This window comes from Mirounga angustirostris, unplaced genomic scaffold (assembly GCF_029215605.1).
Source record: "Mirounga angustirostris isolate CCGP_5_RB_7025 unplaced genomic scaffold, mMirAng1.0.hap1 SCAF_5, whole genome shotgun sequence".
In the NCBI taxonomy this organism is placed as follows: Eukaryota; Metazoa; Chordata; class Mammalia; order Carnivora; family Phocidae; genus Mirounga; species Mirounga angustirostris.
In genome coordinates this window covers 94421850-94445367 of record NW_026991713.1, presented here as the reverse complement: position 1 = coordinate 94445367, position 23518 = coordinate 94421850, and the positions used below count along the sequence as shown (strand labels likewise).

Here is a 23518-nt window from a genome sequence, read left to right as displayed (position 1 = left end):
CCTGGGATTAGTAATCTAGAAAGAACTTAAAAAAGGAGATATCACAAGTTCTGTGTAAAGATACGATAGGGAAAAAAAAGGCAAAGAATTGGGGAGAAATGATGCGAAAATCTTTATCAGCTGCAAGTAACAGAATGCCTAACAGAGACTTAGAAATATCAGACATTTCTCTCTTCTGTCACAAATTCTGAGGAAGGTGGTACTGGCGTGGGTTCAGCAGCTTATCAATGCCATCAAGGGGTTTCTTTCATTCTTTCTGCTCTGCCACTCGGTGGGTCAGTATTGTTTGCCTTTTTAGTGACAGCTTGCCTTCTGCAGTACCGAATGTTATTTATTCCCAATCATATCTCAATCTTAAACAAAGGAGTCAGCAGAAAAAGAGTTCTTCTCCTGAATCTCCTGACTCTCTCTCTCTCTCTCTCTCTCTTTTTCTACCAAGGAGCAAAATCATTCCAGATGCTGTCCCAGGAGGCATCTCTGTATAGGGCCTTAGTCAGATTTGGTTCCTATATCTCATTGCTAGACCAAAGGAGTGATCTGTGGTGTGTCCTTTATATATTCTCCTCTATGGCAGAAATATTCATAATTCCAGTGAGTAAGGAAAGGGTTAACGTATAGGCAGGGAGAGATAGGGGACCCCTAGCTGGGCTTTGAAACTATTCCTGGAAGGCAGAAGGGCTAAGCCAGAGTGAATAAGAGAATAGACCAGACCACCTGGCCCTGGATGTTAGAGAGTTTTTCTTTGGTGGCTACATCGTAATCACAGAAAATGACCAGACCTCAAAGAAGTAAGTCATTAAGGATGTTATCAATAGTCCTTGCTCAAAGTGGCATAAGAATCTCAAGGCCACAAATTTCCTGGTCAAGTTCTCGATAAAAGACTGCCACTAAAATCCCATACTGCCAACCCATTCGGGACCCCTCTAATTCTAGAGAGCTTTATCTTTCCTGCTCTCACCCTCGCTCAATAAACTTTCACTTCACTTCACCCTCTTATGTCCCTGAGATTCATTCGTTGACTCTGTGAGACAAGAACCCTGCAATCCTTCAACACCACTTCTAGAAGTGTTGGTGGCTATTGGCTCTCAGACGAATTCAGCTCTAAAAATTTCCCTCAGTATCAGAGAGACTTTTCATCCAAGTTCCCCCTTCTCTGTAAGGGCAGCTTGGTTTCCCATAATGGGTGCTGTGGTGGTATAAAGACCTGGATCCCTAGACTTAAGATGGGAGAATTCTAAAAGCCCATCCCAGCACCAAAGCTCTCTATGGGCTGAAATTTTTACTGGGATCTGTCGCAGCTCAACTCCTCTCCCTGTACAATCCAGATTCTTTTATCCTCCACTGGTGTTATTCTTTAAAGCCCTCCTTAGTCAAACCCCCTACACACAGATCTCCATCTCGGGAACCTGACCCCATGGACACCACCCACTGTCAGAGGGAACTGAGATAATGTGATTGGCTTAACAAGTATGATTCATCCAAAAGCACCCCGAGGCCAGAGCAAAACACAAGTTCCTGTTTTTCTAGTTGCTCTCACTGCCAGGAGTATTCTTCCCTCTGAAAGCTATGTAGCTAACTCCCTGCCTCCCTCAAACCTTTGCTCAAATGTCACTGCCTAAATGAGGTTGAACCTAAATCGACCTATGATTCCAGTCCTTCTCCTCTTCCCATCTCCTTGGAAGTTCTGGATCCTCTCACCCGTCTCTACAGTTTTTATTTTCCATAACACTTATCACCTTCCAATTTCTTACATTTTGCTTATCTATGTTGCTGATTTTATGCCTATACATATGTTGTTTGATTCTATTACATGTATTGTATATCTCTCCCGTTAAAATGTAAGCTCCACAAGGGTAGCTGTTTCTTACTATTTTCATTCACTGATATAACCTGACCATCTAGAAGAGGTTTTTGGCACATATAGGCACTCAAGACTGGTGGTCTGAACTAAGGCAGCATGGCAGTGTGGCTAAAAGTGGATCAATGAGTCATTCATGTGGTAGGTCAACACAGGTCCATTATCAACAGTAACAAGAAGAATGTGGGAGATGAGACAGGGGAGGGGTTAAGGCTGATACTTAGGTAACTTTTTAGTGATGATATTGTCACACACTGAGATAGGAATCTCAGTAAAAGAACCTGGTTTGGAGGTAAATGTTGGATATTATTGAGGTACCTGTGGGACATTTGGCTAAAGTATGGTAGACAGTGGGATTCATGGGTTAAGATGTAGATAGGAAGGCATTATTTGGAAATCATAAAAATACAGACATAAATTTTAATTTCACAGGATTTTTAATGTGTATAGTGAGAAAAGGACTTGCTAGAATCATGATGAAAAACATGATTTAATGTTTGGGAAAAGAAAGTGGAGCTAAGAAAAGATCAACAATTATCTGACAGTGAGAAGGAAATGTGTACATTATGGGGAGGGAGGAATCAAAATTTTAAGTGATGATGGAAGAAAAATAAAAGAATAAAATGAAAGAGGCTGAGACCTAAGAAAAGAGAAATAAGAAAAAAGTTGACAGAATGAGGAGGAGGCCAAAGAAGATGAGACTTCTTTTTTATTTATTTATTTATTTTAAGATTTTATTTATTTGTTTGACAGAGAGAGACACAGCGAGAGAGGGAACACAAACAGGGGGAGTGGGAGAGACACAGTGAGAGAGGGAACACAAGCAGAGGGAGTGGGAGAGGGAGAAGCCGACTCCCCGCTGAGCAGGGAGCCCGATGCTGGGCTCGATCCCAGGACCCTGAGATCATGACCTGAGCCGAAGGCAGACGCTTAACCACCTGAGCCACCCAGGTGCCCGATGAGATTTCTAGAAGACAGTAAAGGGGATGTTATGGTTAAGTATTTCATGTACTTGTTAAATGTATATACATAACTTATTTCAAAAGGCAAAAAAGTGTGATTGCTACATAAAAACATGGTAGAGGGAATGGATTATTCCCATTGTCCAAGTACTTTTGTGTAGAGAGCCAAGTGTCATGAGATGCTTTGATAGCATGAGCCTCATCTAGATCACAGCTATACATCCTCCATGAAATACACCCTGGTGGTCTAGTTTACTAAACATCCCTTCTTAAATACACACACATACACACAAACACACACAATCACATCAAAACTTGGCATTTCCCACTGAACAATGAAATGGCATTTCCCATTCCTAAACTGGAATGTCCAATATGCTCCATTTTATATTAAAGTGTGGACCAGGGAAATGATTTTGGTTTTCTGTCCAACATAAACTGGAAAGGGGTTTCAATGCAAAGGGCAAGCCACAGAGCTATATTGGTCATCAATAGTCTTTTATTCTTCAGAAGATATTTGGATCTCAGCTCCCCGTCACCTCCCATACTCACCAAGAAATTTTGCAAATGTAAACATTAAATTCTAGACCTTCTCTGTGCCTCAAAGCATAGTCAGTGCTAGACCTTCCCATGCTGTCCTTGTCTGCTTAGAATTTGAGAAACAATTTTATTATGTCAGCAGACTATTTAATACATGCCAAGTAAAATGAGGATTGAGGGGCACCTGGGTGGCTCAGTCAGTTAGGCGTCTGCCTTTGGCTCAGGTCATGGTCCGGGAGTCCCAGGATCGAGCCCCAGGATCGGGCCCTGTGTCAGGCTCCCTGCTCAACAGGGAGTCTGCTTCTTCCTCTGCCCCTCACTGTGCTCGTGCTCTCTCTCTCAAATAAATAAATAAAATCTTTAAAAAAAAAATCTTAAATAAATAAAATGAGGATTGAGAATTATTTAGGCAGAAAAAAAAGTTTCCCACAAAAAGACACTATTTACCACAAGGCAAATTCCCTTTATTTTACCTGAAACTTTAGCACAAAATTTACTGGAAGAGTCCTATTTTCCCGTCAGTGAAATCCCCAAGTATGTATAGAGCCTGAGGTGTTTTTAAAACCATGAGTACTGATGTCATAGCTATGCCTCTGATGTGCCATGTTTTGGTAAAATAAGAGAACCGAGAAGGTATAAAGAAATTCTTAACACAGTGAAATAAACTTTTGTAGCACCAGATGTGGACTGACACCAGCCGTTTATCTATGATGAATCAATTAATAGACATTTATTAAGAGCCCAATTGTAATTAGGCACTATTAACAGTATATACTGGGCAGGGAGACTACAAAAATAAGTAAGTCTAACCATCGTCTATTAAAAATACTATATTTTTAATTTGTTGGGTACTGATGATAGATCGAGGACACTCTGTTTCCAATTTTTTTTTGTTTTGTTTTTAACCCCCCAACTGGAGAATTTATGTGTGTCTGTTTCTTGCCTATAGCAGCGTCTCAGCAGGGTTAGAAGACTGTATGAAAGTCAGTAGAGAAATTGTTTTCATTTCTATCCTTATTTTCTCCAGTTTCTTCCTGCCTCGGTTTTCTCAATATTAATTCATTGCTCTATCGGTAGTGTTAAGTTGAGCAAAGGATAGACATTAAATATTGCTTTTCAGTAATAAGTGACAAGATCAGTATAATAAAATACTTTTTAAAAAAGATAAAATACCCTTGGATTACCCTCTCAATCAAGTATGGGAACTCAAAAAATCCACCAATTAATTTATGACTTTCTAAGTTCTTCTCCCCCATTCTTTGATGATATTTCATGGAGAAGAGTCTGTGTGTTTTGTGTTGTGTGTGTTTCTTTCATTTCCTTGAGCTCATATGAAGTCCTCTCCAACTTAGTCCCTTTCCCCCACATTCACTGACCCTGGTTTTCTTGCTCTTTCTCTGGATATTGTAGGATTCCATATTATGTACACCGTAATTCTAAAAGCTTAAATTCCGAATTGATGACAATAAATAGCAAATTGCCATCAAAGAAAGTCCTGAGTTTTCTAGGATGAAAATTATGTATAATATACTGAAAGAAAAGAAAATCACAGACTCAGATGAGAAATGAGAGCGCTTTATGGGATAATAAAGAAATAAAATCTGATAAGCAGTCATGGCAGATTACAGTATATCCAGTACAGGAGGTGGTTCATGGTTTTCTTCCAGGTTTGATAACAGAAGAATGAGTTTGTTGAAAGTAAATAGTTTTCCACCTGGATTTAAAAACATCATTTAAACAATAAATAACTGTGGGTGTGTATATATAAATAAATATATAGATATAGCTAAGCAAACATACATATATGCAAACATACACAAACACACACATACATATATGATATATATGTGGATATGTGTACATATAGGTACTTATGTAGTTAATGACCTATCAAGCTGTAAAACAAAGATGAGTGATTTTTAAAAATGAGACATGGATAAAAACCACATATATAGTTGTAAATTCTTTAAAGCTATTTTAAAGAAATAAATAAAATCTTAATGACTATCAGAATACTCATCTGGTGCACATAGCTATTCAAACCCTGTGACTTACCACAGACTTCTCTTTGCTTCATCCATTGTATCTTTTTTAGGTTTTCACTTTAGCACCAGATGTGTTTTCAATGGTTTCAATGTTCTCGATATTTGTAATTTTCTTACCTTTTCCTGAGCTTTATTTGTCTCACTGGGAAACTGAAACACTGTTGATGTTGTAAGAAGCAAGGGCATATTCATCTGGAAAATAAAGGGAAAGTTCACCCTTCTTAAATCTCCAACTTTCTATAGCCAGATTAAGACATAATCTTTCCAATAATTTTACAAGACAGTCAATCACTTCTTGACAGACTTGGACATTCAACGAGTAACTAACAGCATTGACCTTCCAGGGAAAATTTTTATGGTCTTTACAACATCTTAGTAATTGTTTTGGAACCTAATCTATCATGACTTTCCTATAACATTTCAGAGTATTGCCTGCTCCCCTTCTCAAATCAAAGTCCATCCAGGTTGCATGAAATGGTGAGTCTTGGCATTAACACAACAAAAATAACAACAAAGAGACCTTGAGGCTCAGCATGGTTTGTATTTCAAGTTAAAGGGGAGATCTCTCACACTGTTATCAAGAGGATTCCAGGAGTTGAAAAACTCCGGTAACTGGAAAATGACCCAGTCAGAAGATATATCAGGGAGGAAAAAATATCAGTATATAAAGTAAAACCAGTCATCATTTAGTCTTTGATGATGGAGGATGATTTTGGAAAATTTATGGGCTCAGGGAGTCTTAGATATAGACATAATGTTCCGTAGCTTCAGGGCATGGGCTTTGCTTGCCTACCTTTTTCATAATAATCATAGATCATAACTGGGGCTGGCTGAATGTTGGATACAAGGTTGGTTTGCTCAACAGAGAAAGTAAAATGGTTTGCCATACCAAAAACCTGTAAAAGATAGAAAGTATAAATATATCAGGTCTGCATCACACAAAGACACAGATTATAAATACATTAGGTATAAATACATCAGCAGGTCTGCAAAAAGAAAACCACAGAGCAAATTATGTCCAGAAGTTCATGATTTACCTAATTAAAGAGATCTAGGGTATCAGGATCTTGTATAATGACAAATAATGACAAAATAATGAGTTTGGTGACATTAAATTATATGAAATTTTAAGTTCCATTGCTTATACTGAGGTGCAAGAAATCTAGTTGAAAGCATTAGGGTAATGTAGGCATTTATGTGAATGGTAATGATGTACATATAGAAGGGATGACTCTAAAACTCATAGCAGCCTTTGTTGGAGTTCAGGTCAGACTATAAAAGGATTATATGTCTGCTCTGTGGCCATACTATGTTACATGCTGTGAGGAATGAAAAACAGGGAAATGCTATTTCTGACTTGAGAGTCACCTAGTAAAGTAGCCAAGGCGTATATGAGATAATGTTAGAGTCAACAGGGAGAAGATAGATTGTCAGTGGGACTGAAGAACACTGATCATCTTTAGTGTCCTGTATTTTTTGACAAATCCTCTCATATATACAGCTGACGTTCAAACAATGCAGGGGTTTAGGGCACCAACCCCTGTGCAGTTGAAATCTGCATATAAATTTTGACTTCCCCAAAAGTTAACTACTAACAGCTTACTGTTGACCGGAAGCCTTACCGATAACATAAACAACACATATTTTGTAGGGTATATGTATTATATCCTGTATTCTTACAATAAAGCAAGCTAAAGAAATGTTACTAAGAAAAATCATAAGGAAGAGAGAATATATGTCAATCCAGTATTGTACTGCATTCATTAAAAAAAATCCTGTGTGAGTGGACCCATACAGTTCAAACCTGTGTTGTTCAAGGGTCAACTGGATATATATTCATTTACATGTGAATAAGATAACAAGCATCCAATTACCTTCAGAAAAGAAGAGAAAGCCATGGAAGAAAAAACAGTTATTGCTCGACTTACAGTTTCCAAGTAGAAAAGAACATGGTCATTCTTGACTTCAGTCTTCATCACTTGGCCATTGTTTTCAAGCTTTATAGAAATTGGCAGGGAGGGATGGAGAATAAATATTAAAGAATACCTTCCCATATTGAATGTTTCATGCTTTTTACTTAACCGGTTGTCATGAATCTATAGTATGGATGTTCCCATGATATTTTTATAAACACAAGTAGGGACTAAATAAAGAGCTAAATTATGAACTGTGGGAAAAATGACTGCCAATTGCTACAAATTAAGAACACTGTCTCTCCAGCGTTACGGCAAAAATAAACATGAACTCTGAATAAATTTGTTTAAAGGAAGAACTGCATGACTTTATTTGGCTAACGAATTATTTTATTTACACACCATTGCTTTTTCTGTGCTGAAAGTGTAGACCTCTATTATTTACCTCCTCAATGGATGCCATGACTGGAGTAAATCCTGACAGCATCTTTACATCAACAAGGACCATATTGGAGTTTTTGCGAATTCCAGTATACCTGAAATTTAAAAACAAACACAAGTTTAGACAACAGTCCAGAAAAGTGACCTATCTTACGGCAAGGATAGTGGATACATAGATACCAACTGGTTATATGTCTGGAGCAAAGGCAAAAAGCTCTTGAAGAGGAACACTTGAAAAAAGTCACTCTTAAACATCTGAGAATAGGCACAACTAGAGTGACAATAGACACATAAGTTGGAATAAAGAGTGAATTATCTGGACCTGGCATCTCCCCAGTCTCTTTTAAGCTTACCTGAGGCCTCAAAGTCTTAGCTTATAAACAAAAGCTGATAAATTCATATCACATATACCTATGTTAGCCTTAGATTTGCACAATACTTAAAGGATATCTTTGTTTAGAAAGCAAGATGTTGGCAGAATCTCAGTGTAGGCATGTCCCCAAGCCATGTAGATTACGTCCCTAACTCTGGACAGCATTGTTGGGACACGAAGTTGAGAGTTCCATGGTGTATGTAGTTCGTATCTCAGCTCTGATGTTTAAGAGATTTTCATTTGGAAATCCTAAGATAAATCCCCCAAATGAGTTTTATTCACTGTTTCCCCACATATTAACGAGGGCCAAAACTCTCTGGCACCTATAAATTATATTTTAATTCGAGAGAATTATTTGGTCTACTCCAAAAAATAAAAATCTAAAATTTTACTCTACACAGTTATAGAATAAGCAGCCCTAAGTTTTCTGATGCTGGCCCACCTGTGCTTGTCTTTAAGAGGAAACATGGTATCTCCGTTGTCCAGCTCTGACAGTACTTACACACACACAAAACAATGGAGGCATTGCTGGAATATCAGTGAGGCAGAAGCTTTCAAATTGGTACTTGCCTACAGTATAAATCTTACTTTTGTAAGAACTAAACTGTGACATATACCCAGAGAGCTAGAAAGAGACTATGTTATAGAAATATCACCACCAACATATGAACTCCTCGGGGTTACCATCATAATATTGATTTTGCTACTGTTTCAAACAATTATTTTTTTCCTCTATTACCCTCTTTCTAACTCAGGAGTTGATATCAAAATGGGACACTTACCTGAGGGTTACTGTCAGGTCAAAATTACTCTGGAATGTATCTGAAGAGTTTTTCTTGATTATTTCTAAGGAAAGGGAAAATCCAGATGCTTTTTCAGGTAGTAGTATATTATACCTCAGGGTACTCTAGAAAGAATAGCAAATCAGGAGACAATCCTTTCATTTATCCTGTAGTAAGAACTGAAGGACTTATTTTTTCTCTATTTTCATTATTATTGCACCTTATTTTACATCTTTACCATCAGGGATAAGGTAAAATGTAATTGTTCAGTTTTCAGAAGATGCAAGAATTTTTACATAAACGAATAATCTTGACATGATGGAGAGATGTCAGAATGCTTTCTAACTGTGACATTCTTCAAGAAACTCCTCAGTTATCCAGCTATGCTTAAGAGTAAGTATCTCTTCATAAAATAACTTGCATTTTCAGCTGTTGATTCGAAAATATCAATGAGACAAAGAACAGAGATAATAATGGAAATACACAATGGTAAAATAACACTCCATCTATAACTGAAAGGGTAGCCTACCTCTTTAACTGGCAAATATTTGTCTCTGTTTCAGGTAGATTTCTATTACCTGGATAAATGCACAACCTTGTCCTTCCACACCTACTGTGTAGTGTCCATGTGCTTTTGTTAGTTCGGACCGCTGGACCAGTAAGCGATTGTCATTGTTAACCTGGAAAATCTCATTGGATTCTTCACTGCTAAAGGTGACAGTGTTTTGATCATCAGAGAAGGTGAACTTCATGTAGTGGGTTATGGCAAGAAGACAGACGGCAGTATCCTGCGAAGAACAGTAGAAGCAAAGATCTAAGCTTGTTATGATGAAATATAAGTCATCATTTGACCATGAACTTTAAGTCAGTCCGTAAAAATATTCCTAAGTCAATGGAACGCCAAGAAGCAAATCCTAAACAATAGGAAGATACATTTGCTTATGCAACTGTTGTCATTTAGTCTCCCTCAACAAATCTTAGATTTCAGTAGTCTAAAGGATTTTACAAAGTGTAATCTCTGATATTGAAAATAGTGCCCAATCTTTCCTAAAAATAGACCTAATGTAATATTGTTTATATAACATTATTATCATATAATAATATTTACATTATGTCAATTTGCTCAGTATTTTGGCTGCCTTGGACAATGCTTATGCCCATCGATCTTTGAGGAAAGGAGTCAGAATCAGAAAAGGATATTGGCAGATTCACTAACATATGGTTTTATTCAGAAACTAAGGCTACAGCAAAGAAAGTAAGGAGGGAAGTAAAAATTTCCTTTGTGGGAATGAAACTGCATTTCTTTGAATTTTAATTTTTTTCCTGTTAAGACATAAACCACTATTCTTTTTATACCCATTTCTTCTGTTACTCATTCCTTTCCTTTGTGTTTCCCAAAGTATACATCACAAAAATAGAGAGAAATCTTTTTCCCTGGTTGGTTGATACGTAGTATCATAGTATATCATTGGATATCGAACTTATCATCAAGACTTTATGACAACAATCTCTTTTAGACCTGTATGCTATTTCTGCATAAGTGGAGGTATAAATGAGTCATAAATTCCTTGAAAAGAGGCTTAGTGTATTCATTTGTGTATAGAGAATTCTTACTAGTGACTGTTACACAAGAATGGCCCAACAAATAGCTGTTGACTAAATAATAGGATACATAATATCAAATATTCTTCATCTCAGGAGGCATTTTCTGTGATTACCTTTGCTGTCTAGATTATTGAAGAGTAGCATTACACATATTGTTATTAATATCGGGACCACATCAATTACCTGAGTGGAAGAGAAGCCCCCGTGGGAGTTCATCTGTTGGGCAAGCCACTGCACAATCTTACTCGCATGAGTGAGGTCGGGAGTTTTCTTGGAAAGCACAGCCAACAGCACATAACAAGTCTTCTCGGTCTCAGCAGAAGGTGCGTGAGGAATAAAGGATGGAGATGCTTCTGTCTTGGGTTTCTTTGCTCTTTCCCAATAGATTACATTATCTGAGGAAAAGGAAGAGTTTTCACGTAGTCCCTATAAGCACCACGAATTACACATAAGAACATGCAAATTCCACTCCTGGCCTCTGCTGTGGGCTGAGGTGTGTCCCCTCAAAATTCACAGATTCAAGTCCTAATCTCCAGTACCTTAGAATGTGACTATATTTGGAGGTAGGGCCTTTAAAGGGGTGATTCCATTAAAATGAAGCTGTTAGGCTGGGCCTATGACTGGTGTTCCAATAAGAAGAGGAAATTTGGATACACAGAAGGGACACCAGATAGGCAGGCACACAGAGGAAAGCCCATGTGAAGACAGAGGGAGAAGACACCCAACTTTAAGCCAAGGAGAAAGACTTTAGAAGAAACCACACCAGTTGACACCTCAGCCTTGGACTTCTAGCCTCCAGAACCATGAGAAAATAAATTTCTGTTGTTTAAGCCACCTAGTTGGTGGTATTTGGTTATGGTGGCCCTAGCACACTAATATGGCCTCCCATAGCAACTTCCTAAGGTTAAAAATGGTACGTGGTCTATGGCATGGTCATCATGCTTGATTTCCTTTACTTCACTCATTTGGAAAGAAACTAGCAGAAAGGAGAAAGAGGGAAGTAGAAAATATATAACGTTCTTTAAAGATAAAGGGGCCACTGAGAAATTCCGTAAGAGAAATAGAAGCAAACTATAGTGAAGATAGGGTTCCCATATGATTGCGAAGTAAGTTTCATCGCTTTATTCTCAAGGTCATCCCCGTTAGTAAAAGTGAATAATACTTACTTGTTTTGGTAGCAGATTGATCCAGGATCTGCAGTAAGGATTCCACTTGCTTCTCTCTTTCAGCTAATGCAAAAGCATAAGCCAGAATTGCATGGATGTAGCCATTAGTGACCCCATCTTCCAGGGCCTCCTCTAGGCAAAAGAGCCCATTTCGTAGAGCAGGAAACTAGTCAAGAGAAGGATAATATATTTTAAAATAATACCTGAGTACTTCATAAGCTTGCTGAATATTTAATCATTCTTTAAAATGTATATAACCTTGAGTTATATTTTACATACAAACCTATTCATATACACACATGCATTGTACTTTATAAATATTGTTGGAATTTATTTTTAATGGTGATATTAGGATTTGGGAAATAAAATGTGTAAGTAATATGAAAATAGTAGCTTTATATCTCATCAGTTATATTTGAATTAATAATATGTATTTCTTCCATGCGGCAAAGCATATGAATGAATTTATTTTTAGACCAAGGTGTTTTAATGCCTAAAATAGAGGCTTATATTTCTAAAGATGATTTTCGAGATATACTAATGACAGTGAAAATTCCTGCTATCTTAGTTCAGGAATAGATTTTTGAGTCAGATAATCTGAATTTGGGATTGGGGGTAGCCAATGTGAATCATGCTTAATTTGAAAATGTTTACACACTGAATTGGCTAGACAAACAGAATATTGGGTTATTTATATACATAGAATAGGGGTTCTTAACCTGAAATTCATGGCTGAACTTCAGGAGACATTTCAATACCCGAAATGGTATGAAAAGCTTCTGTGTGTGTGCAGTTGTGTATTCTCCCTAGAGAAAAACTCAAAAGAGTGCTCATCACCAGTTTCTACAAATCAAAAAAACTTTGAGCAGCATTCACTTAAGGGGTGGTAATGAATTAAACGCTCTCTTGATGTTTCGTTCAGTCTGAGAATTTCAGATCACTCTGAATCCATAATTGATTTAATGTGCATTTAAGTGACTGGGACTCAAGAATGATGGGAAGCCATACAGTGAAATTGAGTCCAGCTTCAAGGAAGGCTCCAACAACATATGCAGTGAGTAAAATGTCCTCTTCTTCTCCACCCTAAACAGAAAGGGACAATTAATCAGACAGGACAGCAGACCACAAAAAAAAGAGCTATTCTTCTGAAGTGAAATGAAGTATGAAAGAAACACTAGAACAAATACCCTTATTAAAAAAAAATAGGGGCGCCTGGGTGGCTCAGTTGATTGGGCGACTGCCTTCGGCTCAGGTTATGATCCTGGAGTCCCGGGATCGAGTCCCGCATCGGGCTCCCTGCTCGGCGGGGAGTCTGCTTCTCCCTCTGACCCTCCTCCCTCTCATACTCTCTGTCTCAAATAAATAAATAAAATCTTTAAAAACAAAAACAAAAACAAAAACAAAAAAAAACAACCTTAATTGTAATTTTAAAATTAAATGGTTAATAACTATGCTATTTAGGAATCCACCAAGATTCATTATAGTAATGAAATAAAAAATACCATTAATCTCAAGTATACTAATGACATATATCATCTATTGATGTGACCTAGTCTTGGGCATGAATTCCAAGCAATTCATATGATTTTATTTTACTCTATTTGTTGTTACTTTGGAAAAGCAAACAAAGAATTTCTATTGCCGTGGGGCAGAAAGTTTCTGTGAAGCTGCCTGAACATCCCTGGAAAAGTATCCTAATGGCTAACAATAGTCAGGTCTCGTAGATTCTTACAGTGTAAAATCAGAAAAGCATTTTTAAGTTACACAATTGTAAACTTGACAGTGCACAAAAATGCCGCGGGGAACTTAAGCCTCAAATAAACCAGCATCCGCACAAGAGATTCTGATTCAGTCAGGAACAAGATACAGGGAAATGAATGAGTACTCTAATGATACTAATGCAAACAGCATTCAGATGGCACTGGAGATCCACTGATCTGGTATAAACCTCTCATTTTCTCTATTTAAGCAAAAGGTGACCTCTTTCTTCTTTAGAAAATGAATATCCGAGGAGCCTAGTTTTCAAGGTGCAAATAACTGTAGAAGGAAACACTAAAGTAAGATGTGGGGATCCATTTAAATTACACCAAGTTCTATCCCCATTCCACTGCAGTATAGGTTTTTATTTTTCCTTTGCTTCTTACTCCTTCCCAACTCTACACACACACACACACACACACACACAGTATAACAATTTGAAAACAATTTGCATTAAATGAAATTCCACACAGAGTGGCCATTTGTACATGTTTTGAAGTGGACTAGCTTTACGGTCCAGCATCCAAGAATAGGGGTGGTGATTAAGAAGGATATAAAGGGAAAGCTCAGACTATTTCAGATGATATTAGGGGATGCGAAAGTATCATAATCAGAGGGATTGTTTTCAGAGGGAAATACAAAAGTTAGGAGAATAAAGGACACACAGGATGGAATGGAGGTGGAGAGCTATCTGCAAAGACAGGAAATCAGAAGGGAAAATGCCTAGTGATTTACCTAAATATGGAAAGGGAAAGGGAAGGTGAGGGTACCATCAAGGACATGGTTCATCAAGGACATGGTTCATCTCAGTTGCATTTTGACCTACAGCAAACGAGGCCTTTATGGTTTGACTTGAGAAGGTATCGGAAGAGTGTTTCACTGAAATGCTGTAAATTATTAGATGTTCTTCCTGAACATCCATAAATAGGAATGAATTCCCTATTTGGGGCCCCGACCCCTGACATATTGTCTGGCTCCAAATTTATGGATGTTTCCTTTCTAGGTTTCTTTTCTCTTCCTTCTCTCCTGTTTTCAGTTTATCCACTGAAGGAGACTAGTTGTATGGAAGAACTAAAGACGGCAAAGCAACCCACAGATTCATGAGGAGTTAAGTCTAGCTAGGGTTAGCACGCATGTAGTGGAATGATCCTGTTGACCAATACACCATGGGCCTATGACTCCTGCAGACTCAGAAAGTGTAATATTCACAGGAAAAATATTCCTGTTCCAAGTTACTTAGATCAGAGATAGGAAAGGTAGGCAATACAAAGGGGCAAGGAAAGCCTCGTTCTGTTTGTCTCTCACCTCCCAGGCATTGTTGAAAAGCTTGCCATCACTTTTAAAGCAGCCATTTATTTTCTGTTTGCTTGAAAGCCAGATTAAGGTCTCTTTTTGAACTTGTTCGTCAATGTAAACATATTCCTTCATTCTCTCTAGTGTCTTAAAAGTAAGGGCACTGAGCCTGTAATGCAAATCACCAGTTAGACAAAAGTTAGATAAGAAAGAAATGTCATCTACTCCAAGGGTTCATCACCATTGTTCCCTCTGGATAATGGACGCATCTAATTTGGCTAATGCTGACTGTGAAGCATCTTTATTGATAGTGCATTTTTCCTTTGGGTCAAGAAAATGTTATGAATATCAATATGTAAAAAGAAGAGTGGGTCATTTCAGCATGTTTACAAACAAGATTCTTGCCTTATGGTTCATTGGATTATCTATACATGGAGATGGAATGGGTACAATTTGGTGGGGCCTTCTAGGTTTTTTTTCTTGTTTGTTTTTTAGAGAGGGAGGGAGAGAGAGAGAGAGAGAGAGAGAATGGGGGGGGCAGAGGGAGAGGGCGGGCCCAATGGGGGGCTTGATCTCAAGACCCTGAGATCATGACCTGAGCTGAAATCTAGAGTTAGATGTTTAACTGACCGAGCCACCCAGGCGCCCCTCGGGACTTCTAGTTTTACTTTCCTCTCCCCTGTCTATCTACATGGGTCTCTGAGAAGTGTGGACTAGCCTGTGCCATTTTCAGGGGGATGTCAGTAAATGAAACTTTTAGGCAAATTGACATGGTCGCATTAGAATCAGAAGAATCAAACACTTTAGCTTCTCCGATTCATCTCTGTAAATTCACTTTGAAACCCATTTTGCTTCCAAATCCCACCATATTCAATTCCCTCAGACCGTCTCATGCCCTCCTCAGATCACTCCTATATTATTTAAAATAAAATTTTCATCTCTTACCACATGCTTCCTTTCTGATTCCTCTGCCGAAACACACTATATGAACCATCATAGTTTTTGAAAGACAACTGCTTTTGATAACCTAAAGTAAAAAACCATAAGAAATTATCTTTTTAATCTAAGAAAATTAGAAGAAAAAGAATGGCATAGTACAAGCCCCGTGTTTGGGTTTTAGACAGACATAAATTACTAGATTGATCATTTCAGGTTTAATTTCTGAAACTCAGGGTCTCTATTCATAGTGAGAAAAACTAAGTCCTACTTTATAGGGTTTTAATGACAAGATATTACATGTGATTATGCCCAGCTCAGTAACAGGTACTTAACCAATCGTTTAATACCGTTTCATTAAGGTTAATTGACTTCTGTGTTATCTTTCTGAAAAGAAAACCTGAAGGAATTATACCCTTGGGCCTTTCCTTGCTAACATATTTTACAAGATTTATATACCCTTTTTCTACATACAAATCCAATCACTTCATTGCAATGGAACACCACTGAGCAAACAAATATAGAAGTTAGTAAGTGAACTACTTATAGCTACTATTAGTAACAGTAGCAACAAACAAGGTAGCTTGGCAAAATATTCAGATTAAAAAAAACTGGGCTTATAATTTGAAATGTTATTGTTTTAAGTTATGAAGCTAAATGACCACAAAGATACTGAAGTAAAAAATAAAAAAAGAATAGTGAGGACTCAGAGCACCCCAGTTCAGAGTTCAGACCCACTTTCTCTCCCTGAGAAAACCTCATAATAATAGCTTTGTGACATCTTAGTATTAGTAACAATTGACTTTGTTTTTTATGGGCAGAAATTACTTAAGTGGTCTCACCGTTAGACAAGAAAAAGAGAGCCTTAGATTTAACTTCCTCTGTCAACTGTTTAGTAGATTTCAGATAGTCAAGGACATAGATGTCTGATGCTGTTAGGGCAATATTCTGCTCTCCACATCCGTAGGGCATTTGGAGAAGATTCTCCAGATTTTGCATTGCAAGTCCTAAAATATCCCCTAAAAATAAAAAAAGCAGAAGGTTACTACTGCTTCTAGTTGGCATCTCAGCATTAATAACTATGGATAAAAGAGGCATAGTGGAAGCAGGAAATATTTAAAATTGCATTTAAAAGGTGGAGACAAGGAAAGTTCTCATGAGGTAATTCTAAAGAGGAGATAGGCATGAAGGGTGAAGTTAAAGGAGTTTCTGGTATGAAAAATACTTCTGAAAATCTCATTACCAGAGAGAGGGGGAAGTTAGAAAAGTGTGTGTTTGTTTGCTTGTTGTTATTATTGTGCATGAGTTTTCCTGTTACTAAGGAAATTCCCGCCATCTTGAACAAGCAGAGTTTATTCTCATGCTTCAAAAGGGAATTTAAGGGGCTCCTAGGTGGCTCAGTCAGTTAAGGGTCTACCTTTGGCTCAGGTCATGATCCCAGGGTCCTAGGATCAAGCTCTCTGCTCTGCAGGGAGCCTCCTTTCCCTCTCCCTCTGCCTGCTTCTCCCACTCCCCCTGCTTGTGCTCTCTGTCAAATAAATAAATACAGTCTTTTTTTAAAAAAGGGAATTTAATATTTCAGATGAATGAACTATGAAAAGAAGCCTTTGCTTTCTAAATGCCAGTTATCATCCAGCAAAACAAGTGTTTCCTAGGGACATAGATTTGAAAGTGGTACTACTGTAAGCCCTTCAGATCCCACATGGAAACAAGAGGATGACCTTCAACAGTACTTCCCTCCAACTAATACTTTAGAAAAGTCTCTCCATCCTGTTATTTTAATTATTATTATTTTTTTAAGATTACCTCAATCAAAATTTTCAAATCATCGTGAAAAACAAAACTTAACCAACTTACCCACAACAGTGAAAAAGGCCCTGGCGGATCCTTCTACTACACTGTTTGGCAGGTCCAAAACTACCTGCTTGGAGGCTTTGGTCCCTAGAAAGAAAATAGTGATAAAAAAGATAATATGATAACTTTCTTTTATAAACAATAACAGCAGATATGCGGGACAAACATATTAGGAAATAGATTCCATTATTTACTTTTATTTTGCAAGTTGCTTGTTAGAAAAGATGAAACTGACATTTCTGATCTAGTTTAGAATAACAGTACATTCAGAAAATGGTATGTGTATGTGTGCATTGGATAAGGCCCTTATTTTCCCCTAGTTTAGTGCCTAAACTACTTATGTATGAAAAAAGTGTAAAAAACTACTGACTATGGTATATAAAACCGCACACACAAAAGGAAAAGCTTGGAGACTCCCACTAAAATCAGATCAGCATCAACAAGATGGCCACAAAGCAGGTGATCGAGGGGCAGTGATGTAGCTCTCAGATGCTTTATCCCAAGAGTACAAAGGGCATAATTCTGATCTTCCTCTGTCCAATACTGTGCTGCGATCATGATGAGAGGAGCCAAAAATATATAAGATGGGAAAAATGGGGTGAGGCAGACCAATGTCATAGGTGAACTAAAAAAAAAAAAATCTCATAAATAAATATACTTTTTGTTAGCCAAAATTATACAGTGAAGATAGGGCATGAAATGAGGTAATCCTCCACTAGGTACTTAAAAGGAAATCACTGAGTTGACTCAGTGGCAAAGAAATCAATGTAGAAGGAGAGGACATAAACTGATCCTATTGATAATTTTTCTTTGGGACTAATTTGACCGCCTAAAAGGTCCTCTTACCTTTTGTACAGATAAGGAAACTTTGAGTCATTTCTTTTTCAATACCTTCAGCCTGTCAAAGAGTAAACAAAAACAAGCACAAAATAATGAGTCTGGGTCACCTTCCACGTAGGAAACATAATCAAGCATTAGCTCATATAGACATGGCTGGCACAAGTTTGTCCCTGGGAGATGATGCATTCATCACCCCCTTCTGTTTAAGTTTGAAAGTCGCTGTACATTACCAAGACCCACTTTAGAACCTGTGTTCCCATAGTTCGGACAGAGATAACTTTGATGTCATTGTGGGACACTCTCAACTCCTCTGAACCTGTCTAGCATCTCCAATAGATAAACGAAAGTGTTTTGCAGAGTATGGAAAGGCCAAGAGGCAACGTGAGAAATATGCACTGACAAGTGTTAATTCTTTTTGAGGATGATGAGAACGACACGGGAGTGTAGGACAAGAAGTTTTGTCTCGGATTTGAGAGTCAGTTAAAAAAAAGGAAGGGAAGAGCAACAGGCCTACAGGAAACGTGAGCAGGAGTAAGCAAGATATCATCAAGCCTGTTTCAAGTGTTAAGTTTTACTATCCTGGGGTCAGGTATTAATTAAAGAAAGGATGAATTTTTTTTTCCTCTAAATTTTTCTTTCTTTCTTTCTTTTTTTTATTATATTATGTTAATCACCATACATTACATCATTAGTTTTTGATGTAGTGCTCCATGATTCATTTTTATTGCTGTTTTAATTCATATAAAATGATGTATCTGGTGTAAAAGTAACTCTAGTCAATTAACTAAGCCTGTTCAAAAAGAATGTCTTTTCATATTTAACTTACTTCTTATCTGGAAGAGCTTGACAGTTTTGCATGTACATACCTCTACCAACAGACTTTTGACCACAGTATCTTTCCAGTTTAGATTCTGCTGCTCAGGTCCTTCTTTTGGGCAGGCACTACTTTGTCTGGACTCAGCAACTGCAGTGATACTCACTTTACCTGGAAAACATTCCCGAATATAAGTTAAATGATGATTGGCCCCTCCTGTAATGGGAAATGATTAGAGTCAAATGAACCACATCTTGAATTGAATGAACTGCATACTATTATCATATTTATGCTTAGACCAAAATGACTTGCTCTTTCTCTTGCCTGAAGATAATTTGGTATGTTCTGTTTTACCTGTACCTGTTTCAAGATCCCTTATATTAAATAAATATTTGTTATCTAAAAAACAAAACAAACAGACAAACAAAAAGCAGAATCAAACCTATAAATACAGAGAACAAACTGATGGTTGCCAGAGGGAAAGGAGTTGGGGGGATGAGCAAAATGGGTGAAGGGGAGAGGGAGATACAGGCCCCCAGTTATGGAATGAACGTCATGGGAATAAAAGGCACAGCATGGGGAACAGAGTCAATAGATTGTAACAGCCTTGTATGGTGACAGATGGTAGCTAGACTTGTGGTGAGCACAGCATAACCTATAGAGATATTGAATCACTGTACACCTGAAACTAATATAACATCGTGAGCCAACTATACTCAGATAAAGAAGTTTCCAAAAATCAACCAAACAAAAAATAAGTGACTCATTTACTTAATTAAAAAGTAAGAAATTTTAAGGAAAAATAATAATTTGCAAAGCCAACAGAGCCAATTCCTTGGTAACTGCTTATCAAGGTTACATATGCCGATATGGGCACAGAACATCAAATACCCAGGACTCCTAACTTCTCCCAAGTCTGAATGAACAAAAATAGTAAAATATGACATAGTGGAAAGGGCATTAGATTTAAATTAATGCTAGCAAGGAATCTTTTTTTTTTAACTTCTTGTGAATCATAGGTCATGCAATTAAAACTGATCTTCAGTTTCCTTACTTATAAAAACTAGATGATTGAAAAAGAGATTTCTTGGGGCATCTGGGTGGCTCAGTTATTAAGCGTCTGCCTTCGGCTCAGGTCATGATCCCAGGGTCCTGGGATCGAGCCCCGCACCGGGCTCCCTGCTCGGCGGGAAGCCTGCTTCTCTCTCTCCCACCCCCCCTGCTTCTGTTCCCTCCCTCACTGTGTCTCGCTCTGTCAAATAAATAAATAAAATCTTTAAAAAAAAAAGAAAAAGAGATTTCTTTTGTTTAGTATTACTGTATGCCTATATATATATAACCAATTTACTATTCTTGTTTTTGCTTGTTGCTGTGTTTTGTCTCATTTCTTTTTAAGAAAGCCTTTGATTCTCCAATCTTAGAACTATGTCCCCCACTTAAGGCCATAAAACTTGCCACAAAAAATGCCATGCAGTGTTCTATCTTAATTGCCAAGGTAAGATTTTTGAAGACATAGTGTAGTCAGAACAATTGAGAAACAAAATCTATCAGGAAAACTAGTTTTAGTCAGACCAACCTCACAGGTGAACTAAAACAACCTCAAAAATAAACTCTTTGCTACCCCAAATAATACAATGAATAGGGGACATGAAATAAAGGAAGTTTTAATGACAATTTTTTACGTGAGTGATAATGAGCATCATGCATCTACCACATCTAGCTTTTTCTGTGTACTAGACTCTTTTTAACCCTTCCCTTGTATTTTCAACAGGATACTTTCAAATTTATTTTTTTATATTACAGATAATACATGCGTGAAGACAATATTCCACTCAGTGTTTGATCTCCATCCAAGTGTTCAGTATTTTTGGTATCTCATGATATATTTAGTAAATTCGCAAATCCTGGCAATTTGTGATTGAGGAGTAATTTTGGGATTGATGACACTTGTTCATGATGGTGGGTGAAGGAGCAAGTTAGAAGTGAAGGAACTGGGCAACATTAATGAAAATATAACTTTCTTTTAGGATATGATATATGGATTTGATAGATCATGAAAATTGGCATTTATATCGTATTTCAATCACATTATGCTTTTATACAAATGAATGGTGGTTTTGCTCTACATAAGCATGAACTACAGGAAATTAGGTTATAAAATTAACTGAAAATTTTAAAAAAGGAGAGGGAGAAAATTATGTTTGTATAGAAGATGTAAGGAAAATAAAGGAAGGCATTAAAAATAGGTTGGTTTCCCCCTTCACCTATTTCACCCAATCCGAGGATTGGAAGTGTACTTATCATGACGAGGCCTGAATAATGTATAGAATTGTTGAATCACTATACCGTGCACCTGAAACCACTATATGTTAACTGCACTGGAATTAAAAGTAAAAAAAAAAAAAAAAAAAGCCTGACTTTCCATGAGAGATTGGCATACACATAGATGCTTACCCAACGTCTTAGGTAATAGAGTCCAGACATATGTTTTCTTCTCTCCAGCCTGGATAACCTCACTGCCATTGTTTTTAGGCGTGCTGATATTTGCCTCAAAATCCTGAGATGCTTCTAGCTGAACAGAAATCTAAAAAAAAAGTCATGCAATGAAGGTGGCACTCTAAATTATTTGCTGTTACTACTCCTCTTCCCATCTTGAGAAAATGAACTATTTTAAGTTAGCAAAAATTAAAGATACCAAATGACTTCTCACAAGAAGAAAAATAGGCTAGAACACACATCATTATGAAATTATGAAATGACATTGTCAAGGCAGTATTTAAAACTTTGCTGTGAATTAAAGCAACTGTCTTTGTCTAAGGAATATGGAAACAGGTCTTAACACTTTATAGTACCATTTTGCCCTTGAGAATAAAAAGAATATGGCAATATTCAAGGAAAATATTGAGAGATCTTTTGGCTTTGTTAGATTTTGTCTCCAGGTCAAAGGGAACAGCTTACCTCTACACATGTGTTCAGGTAGCTGAAGACATTGACAATCAAATCAGATTGTTCATTTCGAACAACTGAAAAGGGCAAGATCATTTCAACAAAGAAAGGTTGGGAGATTTCCAGAGTAGCTGTTGATGAAATGCCAAATCCAGCATGACCATTCACACAGAAGCCATCTGCCTGCCACTGGGTTATAGTATCAGGGATGCGGAAGGACAGATTTGCTGAGCCTGAGGAACTAAGGAGAGATCGCTGATGAAATGCATTCTTTGTCTAAACAAGGAAATTTAGTCCAGAGCAAGCAAAAAGGTATTAACTGAAGGTTAAAAGTAAGTTAAAAGGTTTGGGGCGCCTGGGTGGCTCAGTCGGTTGAGCGACTGCCTTCGGCTCAGGTCATGATCCTGGAGTCCCCGGATCGAGTCCCGCATCGGGCTCCCTGCTCGGCAGGGAGCCTGCTTCTCCCTCTGACCCTCCCCCCTTTCATGTGCTCTCTATCACTCTCTCTCTCAATAAATAAATAAAATAAAATCTTAAAAAAAAAAAAGTAAGTTAAAAGGTTTAGACAGAGCGTTAGATAACAATCTTGAGAGCTAGATTTCTACGAAATTTATCCTTAAAAACCTCACATTTCTTTAAACACTGCATTATTTTTTAAAAATTGAGGTAGCTTACATCTCTCTGCATGAGATTAATAAATGAGAAACAATGCTATAGAAAAAAATAAAATAAACTACGTGGTCAGTACATACAAATGAATAGTATAATGTATTTTACAAATATGCTAGTGCTTTATATATCCAGGAGTAAAGTTTAAGAGATCACAACAAAAAGAAAATAGAAATAAAGACATGTAGGAGAGAAAACTCAAAAACTCACTTGACACTGATGAGGTCCCATATCCACGTCTCTGGAAAGTTTGTTCTTACTGTTTCTCTTACAGCCTGTTCAACATAGTCAAAATTCTCCTTCATGCCTTCACGAGCTAAAAGAAAAGAGAAATGCTTTCTTTGGAGAGAATAAAGGTATGGGCTTCAATGACACACACTTTTAGCCATTTCTTTAACCACATATGCTTTGCTCCCAGGGCTCATTGCTAATAAATGTACATCTCAACCAAGGCATCTGCATTTTGCTGTTCAAATTTCTGCCATTACTAAAAACAACAACAAACAGACAAAAACAACAATCAGGCTACAACCAAATCTAGAGGAAAGTGATTTTTATTCACTGAATGGAGTTTCTCATTTGACATTCTGGTGTCTGCCAGTTCCACTATGTTAATATGCCTTGGAATCTCTGCTTGGAATGCCCTTCTGTCTCTTTTTGTGGTGCATTATTGTTCATCTTTCAGGTCTTGGTATAAATGCTCTTTCCTTCAGGGGGATATAG

At 37.5% G+C, this 23518-nt stretch overlaps 1 protein-coding gene across 1 annotated transcript in view; it reads right to left on the bottom strand.

Moving 5' to 3' along the window:
* Window positions 1–5544: 5544 nt before the first annotated feature.
* The window catches only part of LOC123840037 (ovostatin homolog 2-like), a 48316-nt gene continuing 30342 nt past the window's right edge, over window positions 5545–23518 (bottom strand). Inside the window, 18 exon segments of the mRNA XM_045869790.1 lie at window positions 5545–5597; window positions 6199–6301; window positions 7334–7402; window positions 7764–7854; window positions 8915–9039; window positions 9493–9702; window positions 10703–10914; window positions 11686–11851; window positions 12694–12768; window positions 14749–14905; window positions 15682–15763; window positions 16515–16691; window positions 17530–17613; window positions 18373–18424; window positions 19233–19351; window positions 21635–21764; window positions 22139–22367; window positions 23006–23102. Coding sequence (XP_045725746.1) covers window positions 5545–5597; window positions 6199–6301; window positions 7334–7402; window positions 7764–7854; window positions 8915–9039; window positions 9493–9702; window positions 10703–10914; window positions 11686–11851; window positions 12694–12768; window positions 14749–14905; window positions 15682–15763; window positions 16515–16691; window positions 17530–17613; window positions 18373–18424; window positions 19233–19351; window positions 21635–21764; window positions 22139–22367; window positions 23006–23102 — 2231 coding nt within the window.